At 35.0% G+C, this 27,208-nt stretch overlaps 1 protein-coding gene across 2 annotated transcripts in view; it reads right to left on the reverse strand.

Moving 5' to 3' along the window:
* Positions 1-1,854: 1,854 nt before the first annotated feature.
* Positions 1,855-27,208, reverse strand: part of LOC134539597 (oxysterol-binding protein-related protein 6-like) — a 52,731-nt gene continuing 27,377 nt past the window's right edge. For both annotated transcript variants that reach the window (XM_063381766.1, XM_063381765.1), the window contains 10 exons: positions 26,409-26,656; positions 25,440-25,656; positions 21,801-21,979; positions 20,732-20,944; positions 19,950-20,067; positions 18,736-18,899; positions 13,139-13,283; positions 12,223-12,349; positions 11,273-11,395; positions 1,855-8,436 (listed from right to left, as the gene is read on the reverse strand). In XM_063381766.1, coding sequence (XP_063237836.1) covers positions 8,328-8,436; positions 11,273-11,395; positions 12,223-12,349; positions 13,139-13,283; positions 18,736-18,899; positions 19,950-20,067; positions 20,732-20,944; positions 21,801-21,979; positions 25,440-25,656; positions 26,409-26,656 — 1,643 coding nt within the window. In that variant the 3' untranslated portion in view covers positions 1,855-8,327. The remainder of the gene's footprint in view (positions 8,437-11,272; positions 11,396-12,222; positions 12,350-13,138; positions 13,284-18,735; positions 18,900-19,949; positions 20,068-20,731; positions 20,945-21,800; positions 21,980-25,439; positions 25,657-26,408; positions 26,657-27,208) is intronic.

Consider the following 27,208-nt stretch of genomic DNA (forward strand, 5'->3'; position numbering starts at 1 on the left):
AAAACAACTATCAGAATGTATTATATTATAAGTTAATTGATTACCAAAATAACGGACAGAATACACACTGAATTATTACAACACCGGTAAATATGGAAAAGGAGTGTAAAAGATAAGGCACTACGAATATAACAAAATAATACTGTGCTACACAACCTTCCTTTTTTTTTTGCAAATACATATATTTAGTACTATGTTTTAGCCTCCTGACTACCATTTTAACAATTTTCCTAAAATATGGAAGATTGAACAGGTCAAAAACAGCTTCATGTAACTTTCACAAAACTAATGACGCCACAAACGACACACAAGCAATGTAAAACACCAAAAAGATATTTGTGTTTATTTCACAGCAAAACACACACGCTAACACAAAATGTAATTGAATAAAAACATCAAACACTTACGTCAAAATTGATTGTGGTGTTCCGTATCTGAGTAGTAACCCTAATTACTGCTACACTCAACCCTTTTTGCGAATCTCCAACTCGATAACAATGTTGTGACCTAATTACAGTCCATTAAACATTGAATTACGTATTAATAAAAATTTTAAAATTTAACCATGTTATTTACATTGTACATATGCATTTCAACAATATTTTCATGCATAAAACGAGCAAAGAGTTAAATAAACTTGAGATATAACGATAACAAGTCAACGTACGTATAGCGATAACACAGAGCACATTATTGTCAAGCTCATCCTATCACAACCACAAGTAGAGAAGCCTCCGCGTCTTGTAAGTTGACCCGCCCTACCCAACGCACACTTCCAAACAATATGGTTATGGAATCAACAGTACAGTAAAACATTGGTTGGAAAAACAGTAGGCAGTTCCTAGTATCACAAAGTGTCGCATCCTCGGCGTGATGTCGTACACTGAACAGAAAACACAGCGAAACTTGTCACTGCTGAGTTCACATCATGCAGAACTCTTTGGAAGCGGTAGGCTATTACGCTTAACAGTTAGGTACAGAAGCACTTCCATTTCTAACAACCCTCACGAGAAATAACTACACACATTGATCTCTAGCTTCAACACTTTTGGGATTTGAATTCTGAAAATACATTTTCCTTTTGTATTTCATCAAGAGCATCATCTGATGATATTCATTACCTATTTACTTCTAAGGATTAATAATTGAAAGATGCCATCTTTTTTTTTTAAATCCAACAATTTACTGTGATAATACTGTAAATAGACACTAATTAAGTCTTAAAACAATCAATCAAAGAGTAAAGTTAAAAAATTTTTTTAACTTATTTTACGAGATCTAAATTAAATATAAATCTAAATTATTTTTTATTAAAACTAAATACAGTTATTTAAGTTTCAATGTTCAGTAGCTACAGAACCGACACAAACAAGTTAATTTATTTTGTCTCTCTAAGACAATTAATATTAAACTGGCCCTAATCTTTATAAGCTATTTATTATTATAAACAAAATTTACTTAAAATTTTAAAAAAAAGTTTGTCAATTTTTTAAAGCCAAAAAAATTAACAGTTTTGAACTCCATGAGCACAGTGGATGAAAGAGGACCAAACAAATCAACTCAACACATCACAAAAGTGTGAAGCAAGAGACAATTCCCGTACAAGCACAGATGTCTAATCAAAGTTCCTAACACCACAAAGTAAAATCTGAATAGGAGATGGTGACAAATGGCAAGTTTAATGCTACTGTGCACTTACTTCTAACACACAACACAAACTCAAATAGACTGGTTCAGCACATATAGGAGAAACACCATGTCAGAAAGCAAAATACAACGTTCACGACTATATAGCCTACAACACATAACACAATCAGCAGTGCACGAATAAGAAAAATCTTTGCTCACAGTTTAGTGTGTGTGTGTGTGTGTGTGTGTGTGTGTGTGTGTGTGTGTGTGTAGCTTAGTAGACAAAACGTTCGCGCAAAATCGAAAGCTCACACAGGATATTTTAACAGCACTGATTTAAGACAGGTGTAACAGCACACGCAAAAAAGTTTCTACGTCAACACTCTTAAAGCTGGATATTTAACAATAACGTAGTACATACGTGATATCAATTGATTTACTCCACACAAAATATATTCTATCAGTCTGGTAAACACACACAAGTGGACAATGCGCAAGAAAATTACGCTATTATACTAAAAAAATTTGTTTGATTAAACCACATTAATAAACAATGTCAAACATTAAAAACTGTAAATGACTGCAACGAAATCAGTCATAAAACAATAAAAGTATTTTCAAAACTTTTACAAACCAAATATTATGTTATGCTTCAAAATAAGATAAAAGAATTCTCTTAGCTAGGAATGTGTAAATGTAAGTAGGTGAAGTGATAAATATTTATCTATCCTAGCCTTATAACCATGAGACAAAGAACAGGAAAAAAAATTTTTCTAGGAATTTAAGCAACAATTGTACTATTTTTACTATAAACCATCATGTTGAAGCCAGTTTTCTATTTGATTGTAACATTCCTATAATGAGTTTGTGACAAAAATAAATCTAGTCTAAAACAATATCTGAGTAATTTTTATCCTTAATTTCATGCAATACAATTTTAGCGTGCTTTTTTTTATTGTGTGAGGAGGAAGATTTGAAATGGTTCTTAAATTACATACATATGAAGACTTTCACTGGAAATAGAATGGTTATTAAGAAAACAAAAATTTTAAGGCTAGTCATTGAAGGTAGGTGAAGTTCTGCCTTAAACCATATAAGGTACACAAATACAATTATTACCTGGGATTTGAAAAAAGGTCTCTTAAACTATGTTAGTTATGGAAAAAAGTCATTTAACTATATTTCTTGGAATGGATTAGGAAAAAAAAAAAAACTTTGCAAAAAAAATACTTAAAAGATATTTTTTTTTTTTAAGTAGTCAAAAATCTAACTATTCTGATTCCAACATGCCTCTTAAATAACATTTAACTTAATCAGCAGAGCATACAAATTGTTAATTATTACAACACTTGCACACATATACATACTATGTACTATAATAACAGTATTGACCCAAAAATAGCACGACTCTGAATATAATGCGACCCCACACTTTTTGATTACAAGTTTAAGGAAGAAACTTTATGGAGTGAAAATCACAATTCAAGTCTTTAGAACTTTAAATAATTTAAAATAAAAAAAAATTATTTCATATTTATTAAACCTTTTCTGGTGCCACTTTCCGTCAGATGAGCGATTTAAACTGCCTCATTAAACGCCAAGCTGCGTTTTTTTAAGTTTTATGACTTTATGACTGTATTTGGAAAGCAGCCACTCAGAAAGTAAAGAATGCAGTGTTGTCCGGGAGGGGGGTAGAGCAGCCACTCAGAAGAGAAGCATGAGGAACCGTGGACTTAACTACATTTGCACTCTCTCCCTCATCCCACATTCCGAGTGTTCTCCTCTCATCTGTCACGCCCGTGCAGAGGTTCAGGAGGCTCCGGGCTAAAGTGGCATACGTGACACAGTTTACGGGCAGAGCGTGTAGTTTTTCAACTAAGCTGTTCCCATTGGCAAGCTACAAGTTTGCGATTACATTGCGACCCCCCACTGTTAGTTTCAACAGGTTTTTGTACAAAATCGCCTTATATTTATATAAACCATGCTCCAAAATAATTGTGACCTGCTGTTCATAAATTGTGTCATGGCGAAGTTTGGAAGTGAACTTTATGAAAATAACTGCATTAGCGATCATGGCTAATGAGATCTCCAACCAGTGAACAGATTGCAAACTGCACATTTTTAGAGAGAGTGGAAAAAGAACTATTTAATTTATGACAAAAAAAAAAGGACTTCAATAAAATGAAAAATGAAAAAAACTCAAAACTCATATTTCAATTTTTTTTAAAAAATTGATACCTACAGAAATATCACAATGATTTTTAAACATGGGCCATATTTAATTAAATATGATATGAACAAAATTTTGTTCACAATAGTCATTTTATGTATGTATTACATGTTAAACATTTTTAGAATACTTCCTATTTCATTCACAATTTTGTTGCAGGAATTCCAACAATTTGAGTTAATAAATTAAAATAATACTTCGACATCCTTTTTGTACTATGACTATGTTAACTTAAATTTTTATTTTTTTTTGCTGCTTCTAACTAATAAAATACATTCATAACTTGTTCAAAACCATTAAAAAAAAAAAAAAAATCTACTGAAGTACTATAGTTTGAATTGTATCTTCGGAGTTATTCTTTCCAGAAAATAATTGTTTAACACTTGTCTAGATACTTGTACAAAAGTACTCAATTAGGTATGTTACGTAATTTTTCTAAACAAGTACTTACAATATACTATTATGAGTGTAAGTATGAGTACATTGCAATACACAACTGGAAAAATCACATTCATCTAAAAAACTAATCAATTACTCATATCTCATTCAAGATTGTCAAAACAATTACACCATCATTAGAAGACCATATTTTTCTATAGATGAAAAACCTCTTCTGAGCAGTTAAAGGTCAATGTAATTAGGCTCACGCTAGGCCAAATATCCAAGTAAAAAAAAACTATTAGCATTTATTAATACAAAAGATAGTGATATTGGATATAGGTTTTCATTTCTACGTATATCTTCAAAACACTCACACACTTTGCAGTATTGATTTAAACAATTGTAAACAAATTTCACTGCAGCTTTCTTCTTCTGAAGATCAAGTTACTTAAATGCCTAAATTATTCAGGCATAAATTATTTTTTTTCAAATTGAAGCTGGGAAAAAAGAGAAACCAGATAATTCTAGAAAAAATTTATAAAACAGTATGCAGTAAAACATCTTAAGTACATGCTCCCACAAAACTGATTGATTTATTTATTAAATCATTCCACTTCAATATAGAATTAAAGAGACTCATCCTTACCAATCTAAACTCTCAAGATCATTATCCAAAAAAATCACAAAATATTTTGGAATTAAGAACGTGACTCATAAATATTCTATATATGCTTAATTTAAAATTGTCCACCACAACAAAAATATTTCAACTGATTTGTTAATATCCACTCCTCGAAGTAACGCTGTTTTGAGATGAGTGTTTTTGATATAATGATGAATGATTTGAAGTGGTGCGGTTATAGATTCAAACTAGCACTCATTTTCATTTATGAGAATTTTTAATTTCCGTGCAACGACACTCGTGTAACAGTAAACACAATGAAACAATTTAATATAATAATGTCTCTCTAAAACCACAGTTTAACTTTATTTAATAGGTATTTCCATCCTTCACTGCTTAATTTTTGAGCCTAATTCATATGGTAAAATGATATATACTTCTCAGAAATATTTTCAATGGCCGTGTGTGTTTCACAATGTTTATTTCACGCCATTTCATATGTCAGCAGCAGTTTTGCAATAAAGTCCAGAAATAGTCAGGGTCATTTTAGCTTGAATTTACCAGGTTGTTCTAGTGGAAAGTCATGTTGCTAGCAATTTACGTGGAGTCACACATTTCGTAAACAACACAGTTGAGAATTACGTTTAAAAGTTAAATAAAATTTCTTGTAAATAGAAAACATTATTTTTATGCTTATTTAATTCTATTATGCATTCAACAGAGCTTCTAAATTAATAATTATTTCATAGCTCAATAATGTTGTTATGTCAATGTATGTGAGCAATTCAGCTAGTGATTTTTTTTACAATGGAATTTAGTTTTTGAATTTTATTCTCAAAATATAATTCAAATGTTGGTTTGAATACAGTTAGACATATACTTAACACTTTATTGATTTTAACAGGAGCATTGTCATGATTGAAATAGCAGTCAGAAAACACACATCAAATTATTTTGATTAACATGCTCTCTTATGGAAAATAAAAACACATTTGATTAGCGCTCTATTTTCCTGAAACAAATTAGGGCATTACTTTGAGGGGAGGGTGTACTAGGAATGTTGTTTTAAGCCATTATAAGTTTAAGGGTTAAAAATAATTTAAATTCAACATATTACGATATAAGGTATGTTAGCACATAAAAGTCAATATTGTATTCTAGAGTCAAAATAGTTTCAATTGTGGTTGTGTATCAACCGTAATCCTAAATTTATTGAGTTATGTAAAAATCCTGAAAATTTAACAACTCTTAAGTAAGTATAGCTCTGCCTGTATTACATATTTAACTGTAAGTATCCAAGAACTGGTAAATAAAATGTACATATGGCAAAATTGTACTTGGAGTAAAGTACTTGCTAATAACTTAAAAGATGAAACTGATTCTAAAATCAACTTAAGGTAAGTTTTACAAGACAATGTGCATAAGAACAAACAAATGAATAAGCAACAAATATCAGACAATTGCAGCACCAAACAACATTCCTTCAACAAACATAATTCACACCTCTAATTCTACCAATAAAGATACATAATATAGATGCCAGAACTGTATCCTCCATACATCATTATACACAATTCTTTATTACTGAACAAAGTTAGGTACATTTAAGTACATATTAACGACGAATCAAAACTGCCAGCAGGCTGATTTCAAAACAAGACATTGCTATTTGATAATTTTGTTAAAGCATAGCATCTTTCAATGCTTTTGCTTTTCAAAATTGTCACATTCATAGAACTTGTTAGCAGTTAAACGTCTATGCAATAAGAATCTATATACATATTCAAGAATCCATAACAATAAAAAAATAAAATAAAATTTTTTATGCTGTACATATGGCCTATATACAGACTTAACAACAGCTGGTTAATTTGTACATTAGATACATTATGTACATGTATTGCAAAACAAAACAGCAGAAGTTGTACCATAAGATAAACAGCTGAAGACATCAGCTCTTAGTATGGCAAGTGGCAAGTAAATTAAAAATAAATTATATTCATAGGCACAAACAAAAATTAAAAAAAATTATATTCATAGGCACAAACAAAAATAAAAAAAGGTGCAAAGTAATTGGGTGGGGTGTTTGTGAGAAAACAACACAAAAGGCAACAATAAATCCTTGTTTGGGTAGTGGCAACTCTGATAGATTCAAAGATCCCTGGTAGACAAAGAGGAGCACCCTTGAATAAAAATACTACAATATAGTTAAAAAGCAAAATCACAAATACATACTACATTTAGGAACGTTAAAATTGGTGAATAACATAGAATTATAATATAATAAAAGGTAGCAAATCAACATTTACAAAAAAAAACACATCAAATTGCTAAGTCCAACACATTTGAGACACCAACAAGACAAAAAACTTAAAAATGTATATAAAAATGTAAGTGAGCAGGATTGGGGCAGGCGCGTATGCCACAAGCACAGTTATGAGACATAACCTCACAAACCACATGGCATTTACATAGGACAACAAACTTCATCCCTAAGAAACTCCACAAAGGCAGGAGAAAAATTGTCTGTTAACAATTCTGTGATAGCAAGTACCTACGTCAACAAAATAAAAAATTACACAAAAAAATATTACTTATATAATAAAGATCTGGCAAATGAACAAAGCATAACTTGCATTATAATTAGTTAATAATTAACAGTTCTATGTTAGGGACACTCCAATATTTTCCTAATAAAGTAATGGTAAAAACATAAAGTGTAAACTTATAACTAACCACTCCATGCTTGAAGATTCAAAAATGGAAAGGAAAAAAAATAAGTAATACTTTCCAATACCTACCAAGAATGGTTTTTGTGTTGAATTACATTTTATCTACATTGGTAATAAAAAAAATAGTTTTCATGAAACAGATGATACAAACATTAACTTAAGAAAAGAAAATTCCTTGCATTCACAATTTGCATTCCTACATTTATAGTCATAAATTTATAAAAACCAAAAATATGTTTAAAAAATAATTATTCAAATGAGTAAGCATTAGCTTCATTAAAAAAAAAATCAAAAGTGGCAAGGGTCAAATTCTTTGCTTCAGGGGAAATAAACAAACATATCTACTTGAAATTTACCAAGCATTATGCAAAAAATTTATATTAAAAATAAATTTATTTTTAAAGTTGAAAACACAAACTTTTTAAAAAATTTTAATATATGTATTTGTAAATTTTAAATACTTGACCCAAATTATGTAGTTTTAATAAATCAACCGTTCATTCCAAATCAGTGGCACTTGATTTGAATATAAAATCCACGATACTATGAAGTTTAACGTAAATAAATGTTACGTACAATTTGCACAACGTGTACCACCTTCAAGCATTGAGTAGAATAACACAGAAAAACTTTCGACACTTTTGTTTTTAAAAAAATATATATAGTGGTCTGCTGTAAGAAAACATAGGAAACAATTGTTGAGGTGAAGTGTGAAGTGGTGAGCGGGCCACAGCTACCACAGAGCTTCCAGCTGCATGTTGACGAAGCCGGGGTTCTTGCGGCACTCCCAGTACTTGTGGGTGTACTCCCAGACCTCCTCCCCGGAGCCCGTTGTCCGCTTGCTGCGACACACGGAACACAGCCCACCGAGACCCGTCAGTCCGCGAACACGACGGACGCGCCAAGAAACCACAATGCTGCACCGCGAAAGCTCTTTGATCCAAACATTCTACGTTTCGGCACATTCCGCAATCTGGCACAGGGGTCCACGCAAAAATTCTGTACGAAAATTTACCCCGTCTTTCCCGCTACCCAAATTTGCAAATTTCCCTGACGAATTTGTTCGAAATAATCTACCTATTTTGCACATTCCAGCCTCCACCATCCCTACATCTGAACAAGTTCAAACAGAACCATGCATATGGCATTTTACAGTGTGTGTGACTACGCAATAAAACACCATCTGGGGAAAAAAGTGTGCTCAAAGTCTGTGTGATGGCAGATTGGAGCATGACATTTCTCCTCGAATTACACTCACAGGAATTTCCAAGACTTTTCCACGTTTTAAAGTAGTAAATTCCCTGACTTTCCAGAGTGCGGACATCCCGTAGAACCAGTTTAGCTACTCGCACTCAGAATTTTTTTTGGTGGATTTGGCCGCCAGCATTTTCAGTTCGCTCAGAGTTTATTGATACTACAGGTTTTAATTCAGAACAGTGTTTCCTGTTTTATAGCTGGAATCTGGCAAAATCGCTAAAGCGGCACAGCCACATTCCCGTACATGCTGGATTTAAGACTTTTCCCTTAGGCTTCTGCAATTACTATATTTTTTTTCCATTCAAATTAAATTTGTGAATCGAATATCACAATATTCCCGAATATCGTAAATTTTTCTAATCAGATTTTAACATGAGGGAATTTGTTTCTTACAATTCACAGAAGAGTCCAAGAAAAATTAATTTAAAATGAAGTAAAAAAAAAAAAAGAGAGGACTATACATGGAACCATAACCAAGAGGTTTAAATGAAGACAAATTAAAGAAAACCGTAAATGCATTTACGTTTCAAAATAATTTTAATTATATATAAGTATTATTTATAATCTTAAATCATGGACTTTGATTTTTTTTAAATATTTAAAAGCAATATGTGCACAATGTTGCAAAAATTAAACGTATATTTCTCAATAAATCATCTTAGCAACAGGTTACATTTTTTTCAATATTTTTTTTTATGAATGAGTCCCACATCACGTTAGAAAAAAAAGTGTTTACTTATGTATTATATAGGCCCTACATTAAAAATTAAAGTTCTTTTTGATTTAAGACACTGAACTATTTTGATATTTACTGTAACAAAATTAATTAAATAAAGACTCAGTACTCAATATTAATATAAAATATATAAATATGTGTATAAAATTAATTTAGTAAAATAGAGATAAATTTTAATTATAACTAAAATCAAAAAATATGTTTAAGTATATAATAATTTATTAGTGTTAATTATTTATTAAATAATAATGTTATAATATATAATGCTAATAAATTAAACATACGGGAACATAACCTCACTTATATTAATACAACTTGAAAGTACATATCAAAATGTTTTTGAACACAATAAATGTTTTAAATTATATCAACTAGTATTCAATATCAATCCCTAAATCTTTAAACATGACACACACGTAGTTCCACACCTGCCACTAGAATTCGCTACCGGAACAGCTACGTCAAATATCGAATCATTCGATTTGCAGAGTGAAAGGTTAAACTACATAATGAAATGTCTCCGATAAAAACGAAAGAGACTTGAAAAAATACGAAACCCCAGCCTGGACTTGATTTTTAACAAGGAATTTTACTAAAATACTGCCCACATTTTTAAAATTCATTCTTAAGTTAATTCTATATAGTTTCCGCATGTTAGATGAACATAATTAAGTATTAAAGAATAGTTTTACTATCGTTGTTTTATTTTTTTTTAGCTGTGCGAATTCATGGAAATTCATTTCCTAACAAACGTAGTTAATTTAACATTACTTTAAGTAAAAATAGAGGATATATGCCTACCTAGTATGAAATAATCAATCCAGTGGCCTGAGCTATGTATTTAATATTATAGCTATACGATAAACAAATAAAATGCATTCATAAATATTTGCTTAAAGCAAAATTTGTATAATCGAGTAATGTGAAACTAAAAAAGTAAAAGAAAAAAATTACTGCAGGGCTTTGAACCACGTTTTTATAGCTATAACTACTGCGCTTCTAAGCCTGACAGAAGAGTATAAGAAAAATATGTACTATACCTAATTGCTGTAATACCAGAATCCTTACTTTTTTTAAAACTTGAAATTACTCTTTACAATGACTATTTTAGTTTACCAAATATATTTCAGGGTGGTTTCACTATCATGAAGTTTCAATTGGCACACCAATATGTTTGATATGCACCCTAATTTCTTTGAAATTTACTATGTATAAGTTTATGTTCATACACGTGGGTCCGCCATCTTCCTGTGAAAATTTCGTTGCATGGTGCGCGCGAATTGTAAAAATCCACTCTTATCAATGTGCCTCAAGAAGGAATAATTTCAAAAATATATAAACACATTTTGAAATGTTGGATTGAATACCGAATTATTCATGAATGTGTAATACTTGTGTAGTTCTCGCACATCCCTAGTCTGGCAGTGTTACAACACTGTGTGACTTGATCTAGGCTTTTGGACATACGCCATTGCTATGCTCATGTATGTCTGTAGAAGAGAACTACAAAAAACACAAATGACATTGTGTCATTTTGTCTTTTTGGTATTTTTTTTTTTTAGTTTTCTTCTACAGACATACATGAGCATAGCAATGGCGTATGTCCAAAAGCTCACATCAAGTCATGCACTCCCATCGCACAAATCTTTCAAAGACGACACTCGGAGAGCCTGCGGCCGCCTCACCTGAACCACAGCGGCTGGTGCTGCGAGCTCTCCTGCTCCTTCCTCTTGCGGCGGTCGCGCTGGGCCTGCTCCAGGTACAGCTTCATGTTCTCCGCCCCCACCAGGTTCCCCTCCTCCAGCATCCTGGGACAAGCACAATCACCCGTCCCTCCACGATCATCCGGCCCGTCCGTCCGCCCGTCAAACACTTACCAAGCTTCAACTTTCGACGGATGGACAGATGAAATAACCTCCAAAACATCAGCAAGATACCTATTGCCGGCAAACCTTTACTATCTTAAAAGGTTTTTTAAGCATTTTTGTCATGTTTAGCTGCTTCCATTAAATGTTATTAACTTAAGTTTGAACATACTATTTTTAACAACTGAAAATATTTTAATAAATATCAGAGAAAAAAAAAATTGAATTTAATGATTTATAGAGTGCTTAACTGTTACGATCATCAATATATCTATACAATACATATCAATATTTAGCTGTATTCAAGATTTATAGTCTTTTGGCAATATTAAATTGGAAAGTATTAGATGGTCATGGGGATCAATGTGAATCGCTCGGTTCATTGACGTACGGACAGGTGATGGATGGACGGACGAGACGGATCATTTAAAGTGTTTCCTAAAAATAAGTACGAGATGAAAAATTAATCATAAGTTAGAATGAACCATTCAAAGCTGTAAAAGTTACAGGTATTAAATTAATATATGTTTCCAGAGTCAGTCAATGCACATACTGTATTTTTTCAAATCCCTGTTCTTTTTTGCTCACAATTTAAACTGTATAATAGCTAAAAAAAATATATATTTTTTTTCCCCTTTCAGTCAAACTTAATTGAAGGGTTCCAGCAATCTTTATTTTCTTTTGATAAAAAAATACAGTCAAATCAGTACAGGTATTACCCTCAGGAATACAGTGTTTGTCTACTTAAGGTGTTGACATCAAACACTTACCTCTGGTCTGGCCGAAATCTGGTATCTGTGATAGGCAAGTATTTAGACATGTCTTCGTCTAATTCATTCAACTCCATGGCAAATCTTGTGAACCCATAATACAGTTCATACTCCTCGGGCATTGTACCTAAAACAAAAAAATAAAAAAATAAACCTATACTAGCTTAGTGACATTCCAGTCAGGAATACATTCAACACCTAACGTGGAGTGGATGGTAGGCTTGCTGAAAGCTTCAAGCGACTAAGTGAATCTAACAGAAGCTGTTTAAGATATATAATTTAGCTTTGCAAGGAAAAACTGCTATATGTTTCATTTGAAGTACTGAACTTTATGCAAAACTTGGCAAAGTGTGAAACACAAAAAGCATTAGATCCAAGGATGCTCAATTACTTTCACTTCAAATTTAAGAGCACCAGCATCATTTTACCAATTTCCAATAGTGAATCAGTTGTATTTCATATACTACATATGTTTGACTATATTAATTTAAGATTTAAAATTAATTTTTGAGGTTTTGTTATATTGCTTATTTTTTTTCTTACCTGTAAGTTTTAGTAATATAACAAAAAAAATTCTTTGATTCAACACCTAATCACTAACCAATTGTGTTTGATTTGACTTTGTGAATATTTTTAGGATTCAATTTGATATTCACTTCACATCTAGTATTCCCATAGGCCTAATGGACAGACAAACATTCAAGTCAGCAAAAGGCTGCTGAAGATTTAAAATTTGTAACTTAAAGCACTGCAGCTGTTTACATCGGGACACTCTCATGACCTTCGTTACCAGTCCTTCAGTTTCCTTACTTTTTTTTGTGACTTTTACATCCAGGGGTTCAAACTCTTGATGGACAGAAAACGAACATAAACAATTCGGATTGGAGTTGCTTACGAGCGAGCGAGCAATGCTAACCTTGCCTCCAAATGCAGCGCGCGGACGGCGCGACGCCACAGTACAGGGCCTCGCTCCACTTGCCGAACAAGTTGCGGACGGCTCTGCCCTCCGAGTTGGTGACAACGCCAAACACCTCGTGCCTCTTCGCCGACCAATAGCTGGCCTGCACATCACGCGAGACAGGCTCGTGTTCCAAATTACATGAACTACAATCAACACTAAACAAATAAAATCTAAGTGTTTGTGATTTTCGGGTTATTAATTATTAAATATCTTTTTCCTGTCACCAAATTAGACACCATAATCAAATCTAACGTTAAAAAAAAATTTATTTTACTGTACGTACAAAATGTTATACCCCCCAAAAACAAGTCATTGACTTGAAATTAAAAAAAAAAAGTTAGATAATAACTTAAGGATTAATTATGTCATTCAATTTTAATATCTAAAACTGTTCTAAAAATATTTTAACTATACATAAAAAGAATTTAAAGCTAGGAGTTATAATTTCACTGCATACTATAATTTTATATTTACTGTGTGCATGCTGATAAAACACATAATAAAGCCAAATAAATAAATTCAATGTGTGTGTCTTTGATTTTTAAATTATCACATTATCAATACTCCCGCTGAACTTATGTACCCCCATTTTGGTAAGTAGCAATTTTTTTCTTTCGTATTTAGAAACCCAAATAAGATGGCTATAACCTACCTTAAACTTTAGTGCGTATAAATGAACAATAATCGTCCATATTTTCTATTTAAATAACCAGTGCGAATAATTCTGTCCAAGAAAATAAAAGTCACTGGCTCAGCTAGTTTTAAAATAAAACATTTAGAAGTTGGGAATAAAACATATAATTAATATAGATTTTTATAAAAAAAAAACACAGCAAGTAAAATGATGTACTGAAGCGGCCCGCCGCCTCGTATGTCGCTACGTCACAGCCTTCCCACCCCTCTCTCCTCTCTTCCTTGTGAGTTTGTTTCCCCCCTCCTTTTTTCAGCTTCCCCAGCGTTGCTCCGACCGCAGCGCGCTCTATGCGAGGCTTTATAAGCAGCCGTCGGCTGTGCCTCGGCCTCTTTAGCTTAGCATACTTTGAGCTGTGATAAGCATGTGATCAGTCAGTTTGTTAGGCAGTGACGGCGCCAAGGGAGAGACTGCTGTGGTTTGATTTTTTTTTTGTTCGCACGAGATGGCCGTGTGGTACAGTAGCTACAGTTGCTCCGAGGATCCCAGCGTTTAAAGTAAGGTAATTGTTTGCCATCATGCAAGTTTGTCTTGGTATGGCTGCTGGGACCTCGATGGTTCATCTATTCCAGGTTCTTTTCTCTCTTTCATGCCGCGGTTTGCATTGCCGTCCGTTCATGCCTATTGTCTCCTGATGTCGTTGTCCCTTATTTTTTAAGCACCATAAGTGCCGGTGTCACGAGTTGCCTGCCTGAGTGACTTTACCTTGCTTTTGTCTTTCCTATCTGTTTCTCGCCACGTCTAGGGTAAGTGCTCCTTCGGGCCTTGCACTTGTTACGTATGGAGAGCTCGTTGTTCGTAGGAACCTGTAAACGGCCATGCCGGCCTTGATATCTAGTCTACATGTTACAATTCTTTAAATATTACATTTTTTTAAATATTTTCTTTTGTAACTTGCTTGTTATAGCTCCGCACGGAGCACGAGGTACTCTATGTAATATTTTGTTAAATGCTCGTACAATTTCAAAAGTAAACCTAAATTTCTGTCCTGTATCATGTATGGGTGCTTCATATGCACGTAGCTTGTATCATGTTAGAGATAGTATTCATTATTGGTAGGCTTCTGCGAGCAGAAGATTTTCACTTTGAGTCGAGCTCGAGCGAGTTTGCTAAAATACTCGCGAGTATCGAGTCGAGTTCGAGTTTTTTTTTAAAGTTTATTGCACATAAATTTACTGTGATGGAGTAATAAAATGTGAGAACTTTTGAGAAAAACATGGAAATAAAAAAAGAAACCATTATCATTGTTAGCCTACTAAATAGATAGACCTACATTAGAGGTCTGCAAGCCTAAGAATTTTACTTTGAGCCAAGCTCGAGTGAGCTTACTTGAAAGTTCTCGAAGCTTGAGCTTTTGTGATACAGTTACACTTTTGGGAAATTATTTTTACCTTAAACTTAGTAGGTATAATGTTTGAATAAAGTATTAAAATGAAGTGGGCTTATTAATTTTGGGTAACTATTTACAGAGTGCTTTTATAATTTGCACTGCTAGGAAAAAAAACATGTTTTCCATTGAATCTAACCTGTTTCCATTGGTTCATTAGCAACTGATATCATCCAACTAACATAACCACAGTTTACAAGTACGTATATGTTTGTGTAAATGTAACATATCTTTGGAATAATTTCATCCTTGTCAATTTTTCTGGAGTCCTTACTGAGCTTCAACTAACTGAGCACCAAAAATCATGTTGTTTGAAAAGTACATTCACATTGTTTCAACATTTCCACTTTTCAGCACAAAAATTCTGAGAGAGATTGTCATAGAGTATTAAATTCTGTTCTTCAATCTATCATGCAGAAAAATAATTTGTTCTGCACGTTCAGGAGTTAAATTAGCTCTACGATTGGAGATGGTGTTTACAGCAGATGAGAAGCATTTCTCGCTGGCAACCTGTGTGGCTGGAATGCTTTAGTAAAATTGTTGGTAAATATGTAGAGTCGCGGTATATGCGGGAAAAAAATGCTAAAATTCCGAAAATACTTTTATTCTATGCTCTTTCACTTCCTCTTTTCAAATCAACCGGCGGAGATAAGAAATTCCAAATACTTTAGGAATATCGAATTTTTTAATTTTCATCACAATACCTGGGTATTCATGCGGCGATCACCATTGTTTCTGGTTTACGAGTATCTATTATGTTTCTTATTGGACAATTTTGTCACGTGACAGTTCCGTGATTGGCCAGTATTCAAATGAACCTTACGTGATTATTTATTTATTTATTAATGTTCCGTCGGAGGTATCGCGACGTAGGTGAACGACTACATCATTTCCTTCTAATGGCAAAGGAAATGTACCCGCCTCCAACTTAGGTGGGTTTTTAACGTTTCTAATTTTAAAGTCTTATTTTTTATTTGGATATTGTTGCGCAAGTAATAAGTAACAAAAATATTTTACGTGAGTTGTTAATGTTCATCATTTGTCCGGGTTTGTTAGGTCAGGTCAGTTACATTATAAATACTTTAAAACTAAAGAACCATTGAAATTAATTCACATTTTTTATGTCCGCTTAGTTTGAAAGTATTAATAATGTAACTGACCAGACCTAATCGACCATTTTATTTATTAAGCATTCACGAACATACGGCAAAATAACAAAAATGGCGTCGGTCTAATGGTTGTACAGGTGTTGTATTGCAAAATTAAAAAATTCTATATCTCCTAAAGTATTTGGAATTTCTTATCTCCGCCGGTTGATTTGAAAAGAGGAAGTGAAAGAGCATAGATTTTTAGCATTTTTTTTCGCATATACCGTTACTCTACATATTTACCAAATTGTTTAACCTCAAAATTAGTGTCAAATATCTGTAACTTGTCATTAAGTTTAATCAATTTAAAGTAATAAAAATAGAAGCATTTTACTTAATTCAATTTACACTTGCAAAAAAAACTTACGCACAATAAACCTACATGGAAATTAAAGTCTTTTTCAATGTCCTGTAGTCTGAAATATGTTTACTCATGTCATCAAATGTAGAGCTGTACTGAAGAAGCCGATTTTGCCAATATTTAGTTGAATCGGCATTTCTGCCAACTTCCAATACTCTTGTTAATTTTCGGCCGATATTACTGAAAAACGAAAGAGAGACTGCCATAACCTAAAAATCCACGAGTACCCTTTTCACTTTTCGTAGTAGTACTGCATTCTTTCAGATCACATTATTTCTTAGCAACATGTGCCAACCGTACATATCAAGATTTAACATCCTTTTTTTTTCAATAATGTTCTTTAATTTTAATATGTCCTAAATAAATACATTACCATCACGGTAAATACACTTCTCGGTTATTACGGCAACTATAGTGCAAATGTGGTAACTATCATGCTTCTGCAGTAGTTATGGTATCTACAAAGAATCTTTAGTTCTTTTTATGGTAATTATCTTAAGATAACTATTGGAATTGTACTGCAGTTATGGTACATCATCCATATTTCTTCGTAAGTTGTTGTTCATTTGTCTTTTCTTCATATTTATATTTACGTGCGCCATTACTGGCAGGAACTTTCATAAAATTTTTAAACGGGACTTTATATCACACATTTAATGGCGTAAATGATGAGACCCCGGACAATTTAAACGCTTTTTACAGTAAAATGCGGGAAATGTTTCCGCATAAAGCGGGAAATACTTCCGCATAAAGCAGGAAAGTGATACATTAATGCTATGCGGAAAATTATAGAAGTAAAAAAAATTAATCACGGAAATTCGTAAATCCCGGGTACGTAAAAATGATGTGTTCATGTATACGGTCGATCATGTTACATTATAAAGTAAAGGATAATAGTGTTGTAAGACTTTTATTCTGATATAATGAGAGTTTTTTTTTCTATAGGTAGAGTGCAAGAAAAGCTCGCTCGAATTTCGAGTTGTTGAAAACCACGAGCTCGAGTTCGAGTATTACTAAAAAACTCGACTCGAAACTCGAATTTCGAGTACTCGCAGGTGTCTAATTATTGGGCAACGCACACGTTTGTTGTATTTATTCAAAAACATGTTATGTAACTTATTTAACGCAAATTGTTGCGTAAAATGAATGACAGTTTAAGCTCATGAGTCATGAGTATTGAGGTCGCATCACGAATTTGTTACATACTAATTGAACTTTGGCTGCGGCCTTAATGGAGCATATGTTGGTGAAGCAAATGTCTGAATTATTGTCCTCTTTTTGTGTCCTTGTGGACCGGCATAATCTCATTTTGTATTTTGCATGTATTTTGTGAACGTTTATGGAAAACATTATTAAAAGGAAGACAATTCAATTAAACGTATTATTCTTGTTCTATATTAATATTATATATTGTTTTTACAAGACACTCTCTGCTAGGTACCCTTAATAGAAAGGGTGAATTCTACACTTCTACTCATATGAGCACCTTGTGTAACTTGGTGTGAATAGTTTGGTGTTTTGTCATTTTCTTCGTTCACACCACGTTGCAGTACAATGCTTTAGAAATGGTTTTTCAGAAACCTTACTCTCTCACAGGGGCGTAGCCAGGGGGGGGGGGGGTTTAGGGGTTCAAACCCCCCCTCCTTAGCACCAAATTTTTATTTAATTTCTTATTCATCACTCAAATTTAATATTAAAATTAATTAAATTTTTACCATTACAATATTGCAATTTAAGTACCGAAAACTACTAAAATAGCACTATTTTACACCTTAAAATCCAAATTTTCCCGGACCTCCCGCTTTAATACGAGGGACCATGCTTCTTAACACCCCCCATACACAAATCCTGGCTACGCCACTGCTCTCTCAGGGGCTAGACAATCGGTGCCTACATCAAGTATCTGTAACATGACGACGATAGCACCTCCGCGTCTGGCCTAGGAAGACAAGGCGCTGTCAGTACCTTGACGAACGTGAGCTTGCAGCTGATGTTGCTGCTGCTGGTGATCTTCAGCTCCCCGTACTGGTCGACCCAGCGCTGCCCGGCAAACAGGTTGTGCACGCACGTCGTCACCTTGTTCCACTGGTACTGGTCGCCGTGCTTCGGCAGGCGGACGTTCACCGTGCCTGCGCAAACACCCGCCCCGCCCCGTGACACACACGGCCGCCGGGCTTCCGCCAACTCACGTGCTTTCATTATCATCAAATATAAGATCATTCCCAATATCAAGTATTTATTATAATTGGACGTAGTTATGCAAAAAGGAACCAACCCACAAGAAATCCCATTCTGAGTATTTTGAAGGTAAAGTTAATTATAAATTGTAATTCTCGTATTGATAACACAATGTGGGTATAATTTCAATGGTCTAGTATAAATACTGATACGATAACAGCAATGACGGTACGATTAACCTTGAACTATTTTAATTTATTTTCAAATAAAATATAACAAAATTGTGGGATGGTGTCTTTTTGCATAACTACGTCCGATTAATGTTTACCATACAAGAAACCTACTTTTTTTTCACATTTCACTGGAGTCCAAGATAGATTAATGAAAAATTAAATAAAAGACAGTAATATAAACATGAAACCATAATACAGAGATGCATAAAATGTGAGAAATAAAAAAAACCTGGCAATCATTTTCTTAAACCAGAAAATGTTAAATTTGCAAATTGTTTTGTTAATGCAACATACATAAAAATACAATAAATCCTCGATTAACGGACAGGTTACGTTTCCGGAAATTGACCGTTAAGCAAAATGTGCGTTAATTAAATCATACTTCTTCATCAGGAACAATGTTAATGTCGCAGGTTGCGGTTCCTAGACCTTCAAAAGTTGGCTGCCTTTTATTAATTGACTACATGTCTATCAACACATAATAAAATTCTGATTATAATTCTGGCATTCAAGAAACGCAACCCAGTATGTAGTGAATGGCAGAAAATCTTACTAGCATGTGATGTAAAATCTTTACTGCCGGCTCTTTACTTGCCGGGCGACATGTTATCTTTCAATAACCATTATAACCAAAGATAATTTACAAAATTTAAAAATCAGTACAGATTTACAAAGTTGATAATATCGAACTTAACACTAAAATGAAATAAATACTGAGAGTTTTATGTTGACTACAGAGTGGAACGGAATGGAACAAGGATAGTTCACCTGTTGGCTGGAATTCCATGGACTTGCCCCAGAACTTGGTTTTGATTCTGACGTCCTGCCAAAACACGAAGTTCCTCGACTCAGCGTAGCAGACGCTGACCGGAGGATGGTGGCTCACCTGCCGACAACACTAGCCCTCATTTGCTGTTCCACCCACGTTGGTTATATGAATATTTTTTCTACATTTAAATTATATTCATATACAATGTATAAAGATAAAAACACAAACACCTAAATTTTCTGTTTTAAAAATGTAATTGTGCTAAAAATAAAACCATAAAATCATTTTTATTTAATTATTTATTTAATTGTAACAAACGTATCTACAGTTTAAGAATACCTTATTTGATAGGCACAACAAACACAAACACTATATACTAATAAAATTAATAACAAGGACAAAGGACAAACCAGGACAAAACACCCAGAGATAAATACTACAATGATTAAATTAAAATTATAAATAAAAACATTTACACCATATTAATGCCAATCAAAGGAAATGAAAGAATTAAAATTAATGAGTGAATATACGCAAGATTATTAAGAAAGCAAGATAAATACAAAGTTAATAAAAGGCTACGATAAATAAGTTAGTAAAAACATCAACTGAAATTTTATAGATAATGCTTATTCAGTTAATTTAACAGGTTTTGTAATTTGTTAAAATTAGGAATTAATCTTGAGACCTTTGGTAATGATTAATGAAGTGGAAATGCACGAACACTAAACCAACGAAGTGGGAGACGCCGAGCCTCGACAAGACAAAACAGGGAAGTTACCTGCTCGGCGACGAACCGGAACCCCATGTCCTCACGTATGCACTCGTAGGTCTCGCCCAGCAGCGGGTTGAAGGGCTTGCTGCCGGCGCGGAAGTACGACGAGCTGTAGCTGGACACGGCGAAGGCCGCGACGTACACCATCCGCTCGTACGGGTCGTCCAGCTCGGCCGCCTTGTCCAGCAGCTCGCTGTACTCCAGCTCCTCGCACATGCGCTGGAACCCAACGTCACAACGCAATGTGGATGGATGGATGCATGGATGCATGGATGCATGGATGGATGGATGCATGGATGGATGGATGAATGGATGCATGGATGAATGGATGAATGGATGCATGGATAGATGGATGCATGAATGCATGGATGAATGGATGGATGGATGGATGGATGGATGGATGAATGAATGACTGGACTGAATGAATGAACTGGTGCTTACAGGGCCCGCCTAGCCAGCGGGCTGTGTTTGTTCATGTTAGTGAGGCGGGATGATAAGTGGGACTCCCACTGGTGCTGCTAGCGGCCTATCTTGGTGTGGAACCCCTGCCTCAATAAGAACCCTGCACGAGACATGGGCGGGGGAAGTGTTCTCCGCACCCGTGCCTCCCGTGACTCGCCGTCTCTCGCCACTACCCTAGCTAGCGACAACTGACGCCTACTCATCCCCTTGTTAACCTCTTTGCGACATTTTCATGAATGAAAACAATGCATAAAAAAGAAATAGACCTGAAAATAAAACCGTAAGATCTTGTGCTTGATGACACAGACCAGATAATAGTGATAGGAATCGGCCACGCTGTAGTGAGAAACCGCTGCCTGGAGCGATCTCAAGAGAGCAAGAACGAGCACGACAGCAAAGGAGGGTAGAGGGAGAGGGAGAGGGAGAGAGAGCAAGAGAGAGAGAGCAAGAGAGGGAGAGAGGGAGAGAGCGTGAGAGAGCGAGAGAGGGAGAGGGAGAGAGAGTGAGAGCGAGAGAGAGCAAGAGAGAGCGAGAGTGAGAGTAAGAGAGCGAGAGAGAGGGAGGGAGAGAGGGAGGGAGTGAGAGAGGGAGACAGAGAGAGACGGCGCCGCACCTGCAGCATGTTGAGGGGCTCGTTGAGCGTGACGGGCATGGACACCTGGGACAGGTCCTTGCCGATGTTCTTGCACAGCAGGTTCCACAAGGACAGGCCCTCGGTGTCCGGGCGCGGCACCGGGAGCTTGGTGCGCCGCCCCGTCATGCACTTCATGCTGCCCCCCGCGCACACCACCGCTGCACACGTCAACAACCAATCTCACTTCATTTCTTTCCCACAGCCTTCAAATATATTATTCTATGTATGACTAGTTTGCGTCCTCGTGCAAATAATTTCAGGTTTTTTTCCCTTTATTTTTCACACCACATAATAAAAAAAATTATCAATTGTAAATTGTGATAGAATAATTAAATCAGATTAAGTATGTATGTGGTCAGGGGCGTAGCCGGGGAGGAGGGAGGGGTTTAGGGGTTCAAACACCCCCCCCCCCCCCCCCTAGCACCAAATCTTTAATTAATTTCTTATTCATCACTCAAACAAATTTCATATTGAAATTAATAAAATTTTTACCATTACAATATTTAAATTTAAGAACTGAAAACTGCTAAAATAGCACTATTTTACACCTTAAAATGTTAAAATCCTAATTTTTCCGGGGAAGGACCCCCGGACCACCCACTTTAATACAGGGGGGCCATGCTTCTTAACACCCCCCATACACAAATCCTGGCTACGCCACTGTATGTGGTACATGGAAGTATTCGTATAGTGTGGTGTTTGTAGAAATGGTAGCTCACATACATGTGGCACCTGGTTGTGGAAAAAAAAAAAATGTGGTTTTATTGTTATATCTATCTCCGGCTCCCATCATCGTAGAGAGATAAAACATACACCAGCTTTTAAGGCTGATCATAAGCTTTCAAATTAGTGATGGCCCAATATTCAATATTCAATATCGGAGATCGGTAATATCGGCACATTTTTCAATATCGGACATCGGTAAATACTTGCGATATTTTGATAACCGATGTTTGCTCTCGCCAATAATACTTCTCACATAACCTTAACCGTAATTCCAAGCTTATTTTCCGCGGGCGTAATTTATCTTTCTTCACGTCACCATATTACCTAGTAATTCCAAGCATATTTTCCACTGAAACAATTTCAAGCCTATTTCTTCTTTCTGATACTGCAATGCATCCCGACGGTACAATTCTTCCATGTGTACACAAATCCCAGTCATTAGTGCATATTTATGCGTTTCAGATATTCGCAAAATGTTTTCGCTTGATGAATTTTCGAAGTTCACTGAGAGTACATATATTGAAAACATAAACGAAAATAATTACGATATTTAATTTAATAAGTGATGTAGCCGTAAGTAAACATGAAGAAGAATAAAGTTGCTGCTTGATAACAGGCATTTTCTTTGCGTGTCGTTTCATGGTCGCCAACTGCTGTTCTATACAATAACGTTACGTAAGTTTTACAAAAGCTAAAATATGAAAAGTGTTTAAGTAGGGCAAGTTGCAGCAAAGGTATTATGTTGGCTATATTGAGTGCAGTGCCAATAACATAAATAAAGATGTGTGGTTTTATAATATCTGCAGTACGTTTCAAAGTTGCATTGAAATTACTTTTCACGTATTTTTAACATGTTTTCCCACCAATAAATGGAGTGATACACTTGAACAATGGTCACAAAATTTGCTAATTGAAGACCTTCCATTCTAGCATGTCGTTTACATTGATGAAATTATACAAAGGGTACAAAAGTTTGATGTTTTTCGGACGGTATTTTTCTTAGATTACAGTTGAGACACTGGACTAAGTACAGGCAGTGACTCGTGAATTTGAATTTAGAGAGCTTATTTGTTATTTGTAAGCCATTATGATAATTTCATTATTAGCTTTCATTTAATGTGAATTTGCAATATTTTACAATTAATAAAAATAATATACATTCACATAAGTATGTTTTATTAATATTTAACATTTTTCATTATTGTCTCTAACAATACTCCAGAACCACAGTTTTATAGAATCAGTATTAGAAATGAGATAGGCCTATAATCGGAATATCGAGTATCGGGTATCGGATCGGTAAATTTGGAAATATCGGAATCTGTATCGGTATCGGGATTTGGATATCGGGCCATCACTATTTCAAATGCAAAATGTTTCATCAACATCGGTCCAGTAGTTACAAAGAAATACTCAAACAAAACAAACAATTATTTAAATATTTAATAATAATAATTTAGAAATTCAATAAAAAAATAATTCAATTATAAACTATTTTAATTTTAACTATTTTTAACTTAATAATAACACCACACAGATCTACTATTAGTAGCTACAAGTAGATTTTTACTTAAAAACCTTTTAGAGATAATTTTCGCATGATTTAAGTGGGTAACTCTCAAATACACATTTAAATTTAGTTTAACTACAAACTGATGTGATTTGTCAAAAAACAAAGTCCAAGTTAGCAAAAAAATATGGCAGCATTATTGTTTATTTACGGACTATTTCATGACTTATATGTCCAGTTCTTGTATTTCGTGGTCCGTAGACAAACACCTTTCAACACCACTGATACAATGATATAGTGTGGTATCTGCAGTATCACATAGGAAAGTGAATTCATGAAACTTGATTCGATAGTAATGCTGGAAACATGGTAGACGTTGCTGGGAGCTGGTTCAGGACAGCCACTCTATTGGCAGAACCAAATTCTAGGATATTCCCAAGATTTTTAAGGTTTTCTAAGAAATTTCATAACATGTTAATAAGTTAAAAATACATGTAACTTAGATAATTATGTTGGTTACATCAGAGCTGAAAACAAATTAATGGGCCTTTGTGAATATCAGTTTTTAATTTGAATAGTAAGAATGAGAATTATAATCCCACTAAAAAACATTTTTTTACGTCATGTAACAACTTCTGGAAAATTAGACAAATAATACTAAAGTGAAGGTTGGTTAAGTGCAGTTATCTACAATAATTATATGTAAAATGTCTGTTGAAAATTATTTAAATTATGAAATAATTGTGTTTTTGATTAAGCAGCTAACATAACTTAAACTAACCAACCACCCTACCAAACCTTTCATTTCACTTCCTATTTGCCTTATTTTCCCCAGCCTGCTACTTTACATATTGATTCAGAAAATTGTTGCAAACTGCATAATACCATGAAATCCATTGCAATCCATTCCAATCCAACTCTGTATGTACAAAGACTGTGTGTAAACTTGAATTTCCCACCATACTAGCTACAGAAGCACAAACTGTTGTCACGCCGCCACATTAAGTCATTCCGTCGAGAAGATGGTGTGCACAGTTCATAGTCGAAACATATCGTCACCTGATTGGCAAAAGGGCGAATGTTACATTTTTTTACGATTTTTAGTTTTATGTTGGTAAAATTCTTTAAAATTTAATACACATCTTGGCTAAAGGGACTACCTACATAAAAAGTAAACTGGTGTTTTTATTCCGATGTCTCTTTTATTGCCTGTATTGTATTTGTTAATATTTTAACAGTTTTTTGTTCCTCCTGTAAAATTACGATTTTGTAACATTCGTCCTTTTGCCAATCAGGTGACGAATGTAGAATTGAAATAATTATTTTTTGAGATGGTAACACGGGCCGTGTAAGTGTCGGGGCGGGCGAGAACAGGCACTCACAGCTCTGCGCAGGGGTGTACTCGGTGCCCACTTCGCTGTTCTCGCTGCTCACGCTGCCCTCCTCGCTGGTGAGGCTGCCCGCCTCCGAGGACGTCTCGCTGTGGCCCTCGCGCGCGTTGCCCCGCTCCAGATCCTGGTACTCCTCCGCGTCGAAGAACTCCGACGCGCTCAGGCAGGACGAGCTGTACGAGAGCGACGCGTGCAGGGGCTTCTGCATCTGTGGGACCACGTACACCGTCCCGTCCACGTCCTCCCGCTACTGTGAAGGCCTTTAGTACGACATGCTCAGGACTTTAGGCCAAGCCGGATTAGAGATCGTGCTGGATCATCAAACATCAACATTCTTTTAAAAGGAACACCCAATGTGAAAATGTGAAATGAGACACGCTAGAAAACAGAAAAAAAAATCGGTACTGATATAAAAGGTAACTATAAACTCTGAGCGAACTAAAAATACGGTAATGCAAAACAAGCAGCATGTGGAATCAACCTGAAAAAAAAAAATATATGAATGTGATTGTCTCAATTAGTGCGAGATTACACAATGTGCGAAACAATAGATTACAGGATTTAAGACATTTCATTGCATTTTACTTGTCCCAGGTAGTTCCAAATAAGTTAAAGACTCATCAAATAATTTTCACTTCATATTCGACTTGTTACTGTTACTTCCGTTCCTGATTTACTTACTATACCAACATGCCAGAAATAAATTCTTCACACTCGTAAACTCCCTATGCACCACACACGCACTCAAATATGTTACAAACACATCCTGTATAAACTGAAGTATAAATGAACATGTTTCGAGATGACAGGGAGTTTGAAATGATGGTTCAGAATGTTGACTATTCAACATTGTTTCTTGCACGCACACAAACAAAGGAAGAGTGAACTCGCCCCGACACGAACAGACGACTCGCCCCGACACGAACAGACGACTCGCCCCGACACGGACAGACGACTCACCACCTCCGACGCCGGGCCCACGGACGACAGGTCGCTCAGGTCCGCGGTGTCGTGGATGCGTGCCAGCCGCGCCTTGAGGTCAGCGTTCTGCTGCAGGGCGTGCGCGAGGGAGCCGCGCAGCACGGCAGTCACGGCGCCCGAGGCAGGGCCCACGCTGGGCGCCGCGCTGGCGTCCGACTCGAGCGCCGTCTTCAAGCGGTCACGCTCCGTGCTCAGGGCCTGCATGGTCTGCTTCAAGCTGTTGTGGACTGCAACCACAACCACGTTCAGCACAACACTGTAATATAATTTCTCTGACTTTCCCTCATCAAAAATTTCAAAATTTTCTGACTTTTTTGCAATAATCAGAAAGAAATAGGGATGGGTCAATCAAATCCTCAAATAACATCAAAAATTATTACCATATAATTCAAAGATTTGATGGATAATATTAAAAAGGAAATAAAGTAGATTAAAAAATATTCAACACTAATAACCTCTTAAGTTTACTTGGTTTTTTTCCCCCCTTCATCCTGTTAAAATTTTAGGATACTGTACTTTTAACATGTAACTATATAAATAAAATTACAGAATGTATTGATTCTTGAAATTTAATTTGTGAAAGAAACATTTAAAGGGTAGAATGTTTCAAAACCATAGTTAATATTTTTCCCTTTATTGTACATTATTTTATTTTTTACCCTTGATCCTAGATTCTGATTCAAGGGGTAAATTTAAGGTACACTCTGGGATTTGAATTCGAGAAAGTTAGTATTTGACCCATCACTAGAAAAAAAAAAAAAGAAAATCCAGCACCTAAC

The sequence above is a fragment of the Bacillus rossius genome, chromosome 15, assembly GCF_032445375.1.
Source record: "Bacillus rossius redtenbacheri isolate Brsri chromosome 15, Brsri_v3, whole genome shotgun sequence".
NCBI lineage: Eukaryota > Metazoa > Arthropoda > Insecta > Phasmatodea > Bacillidae > Bacillus > Bacillus rossius.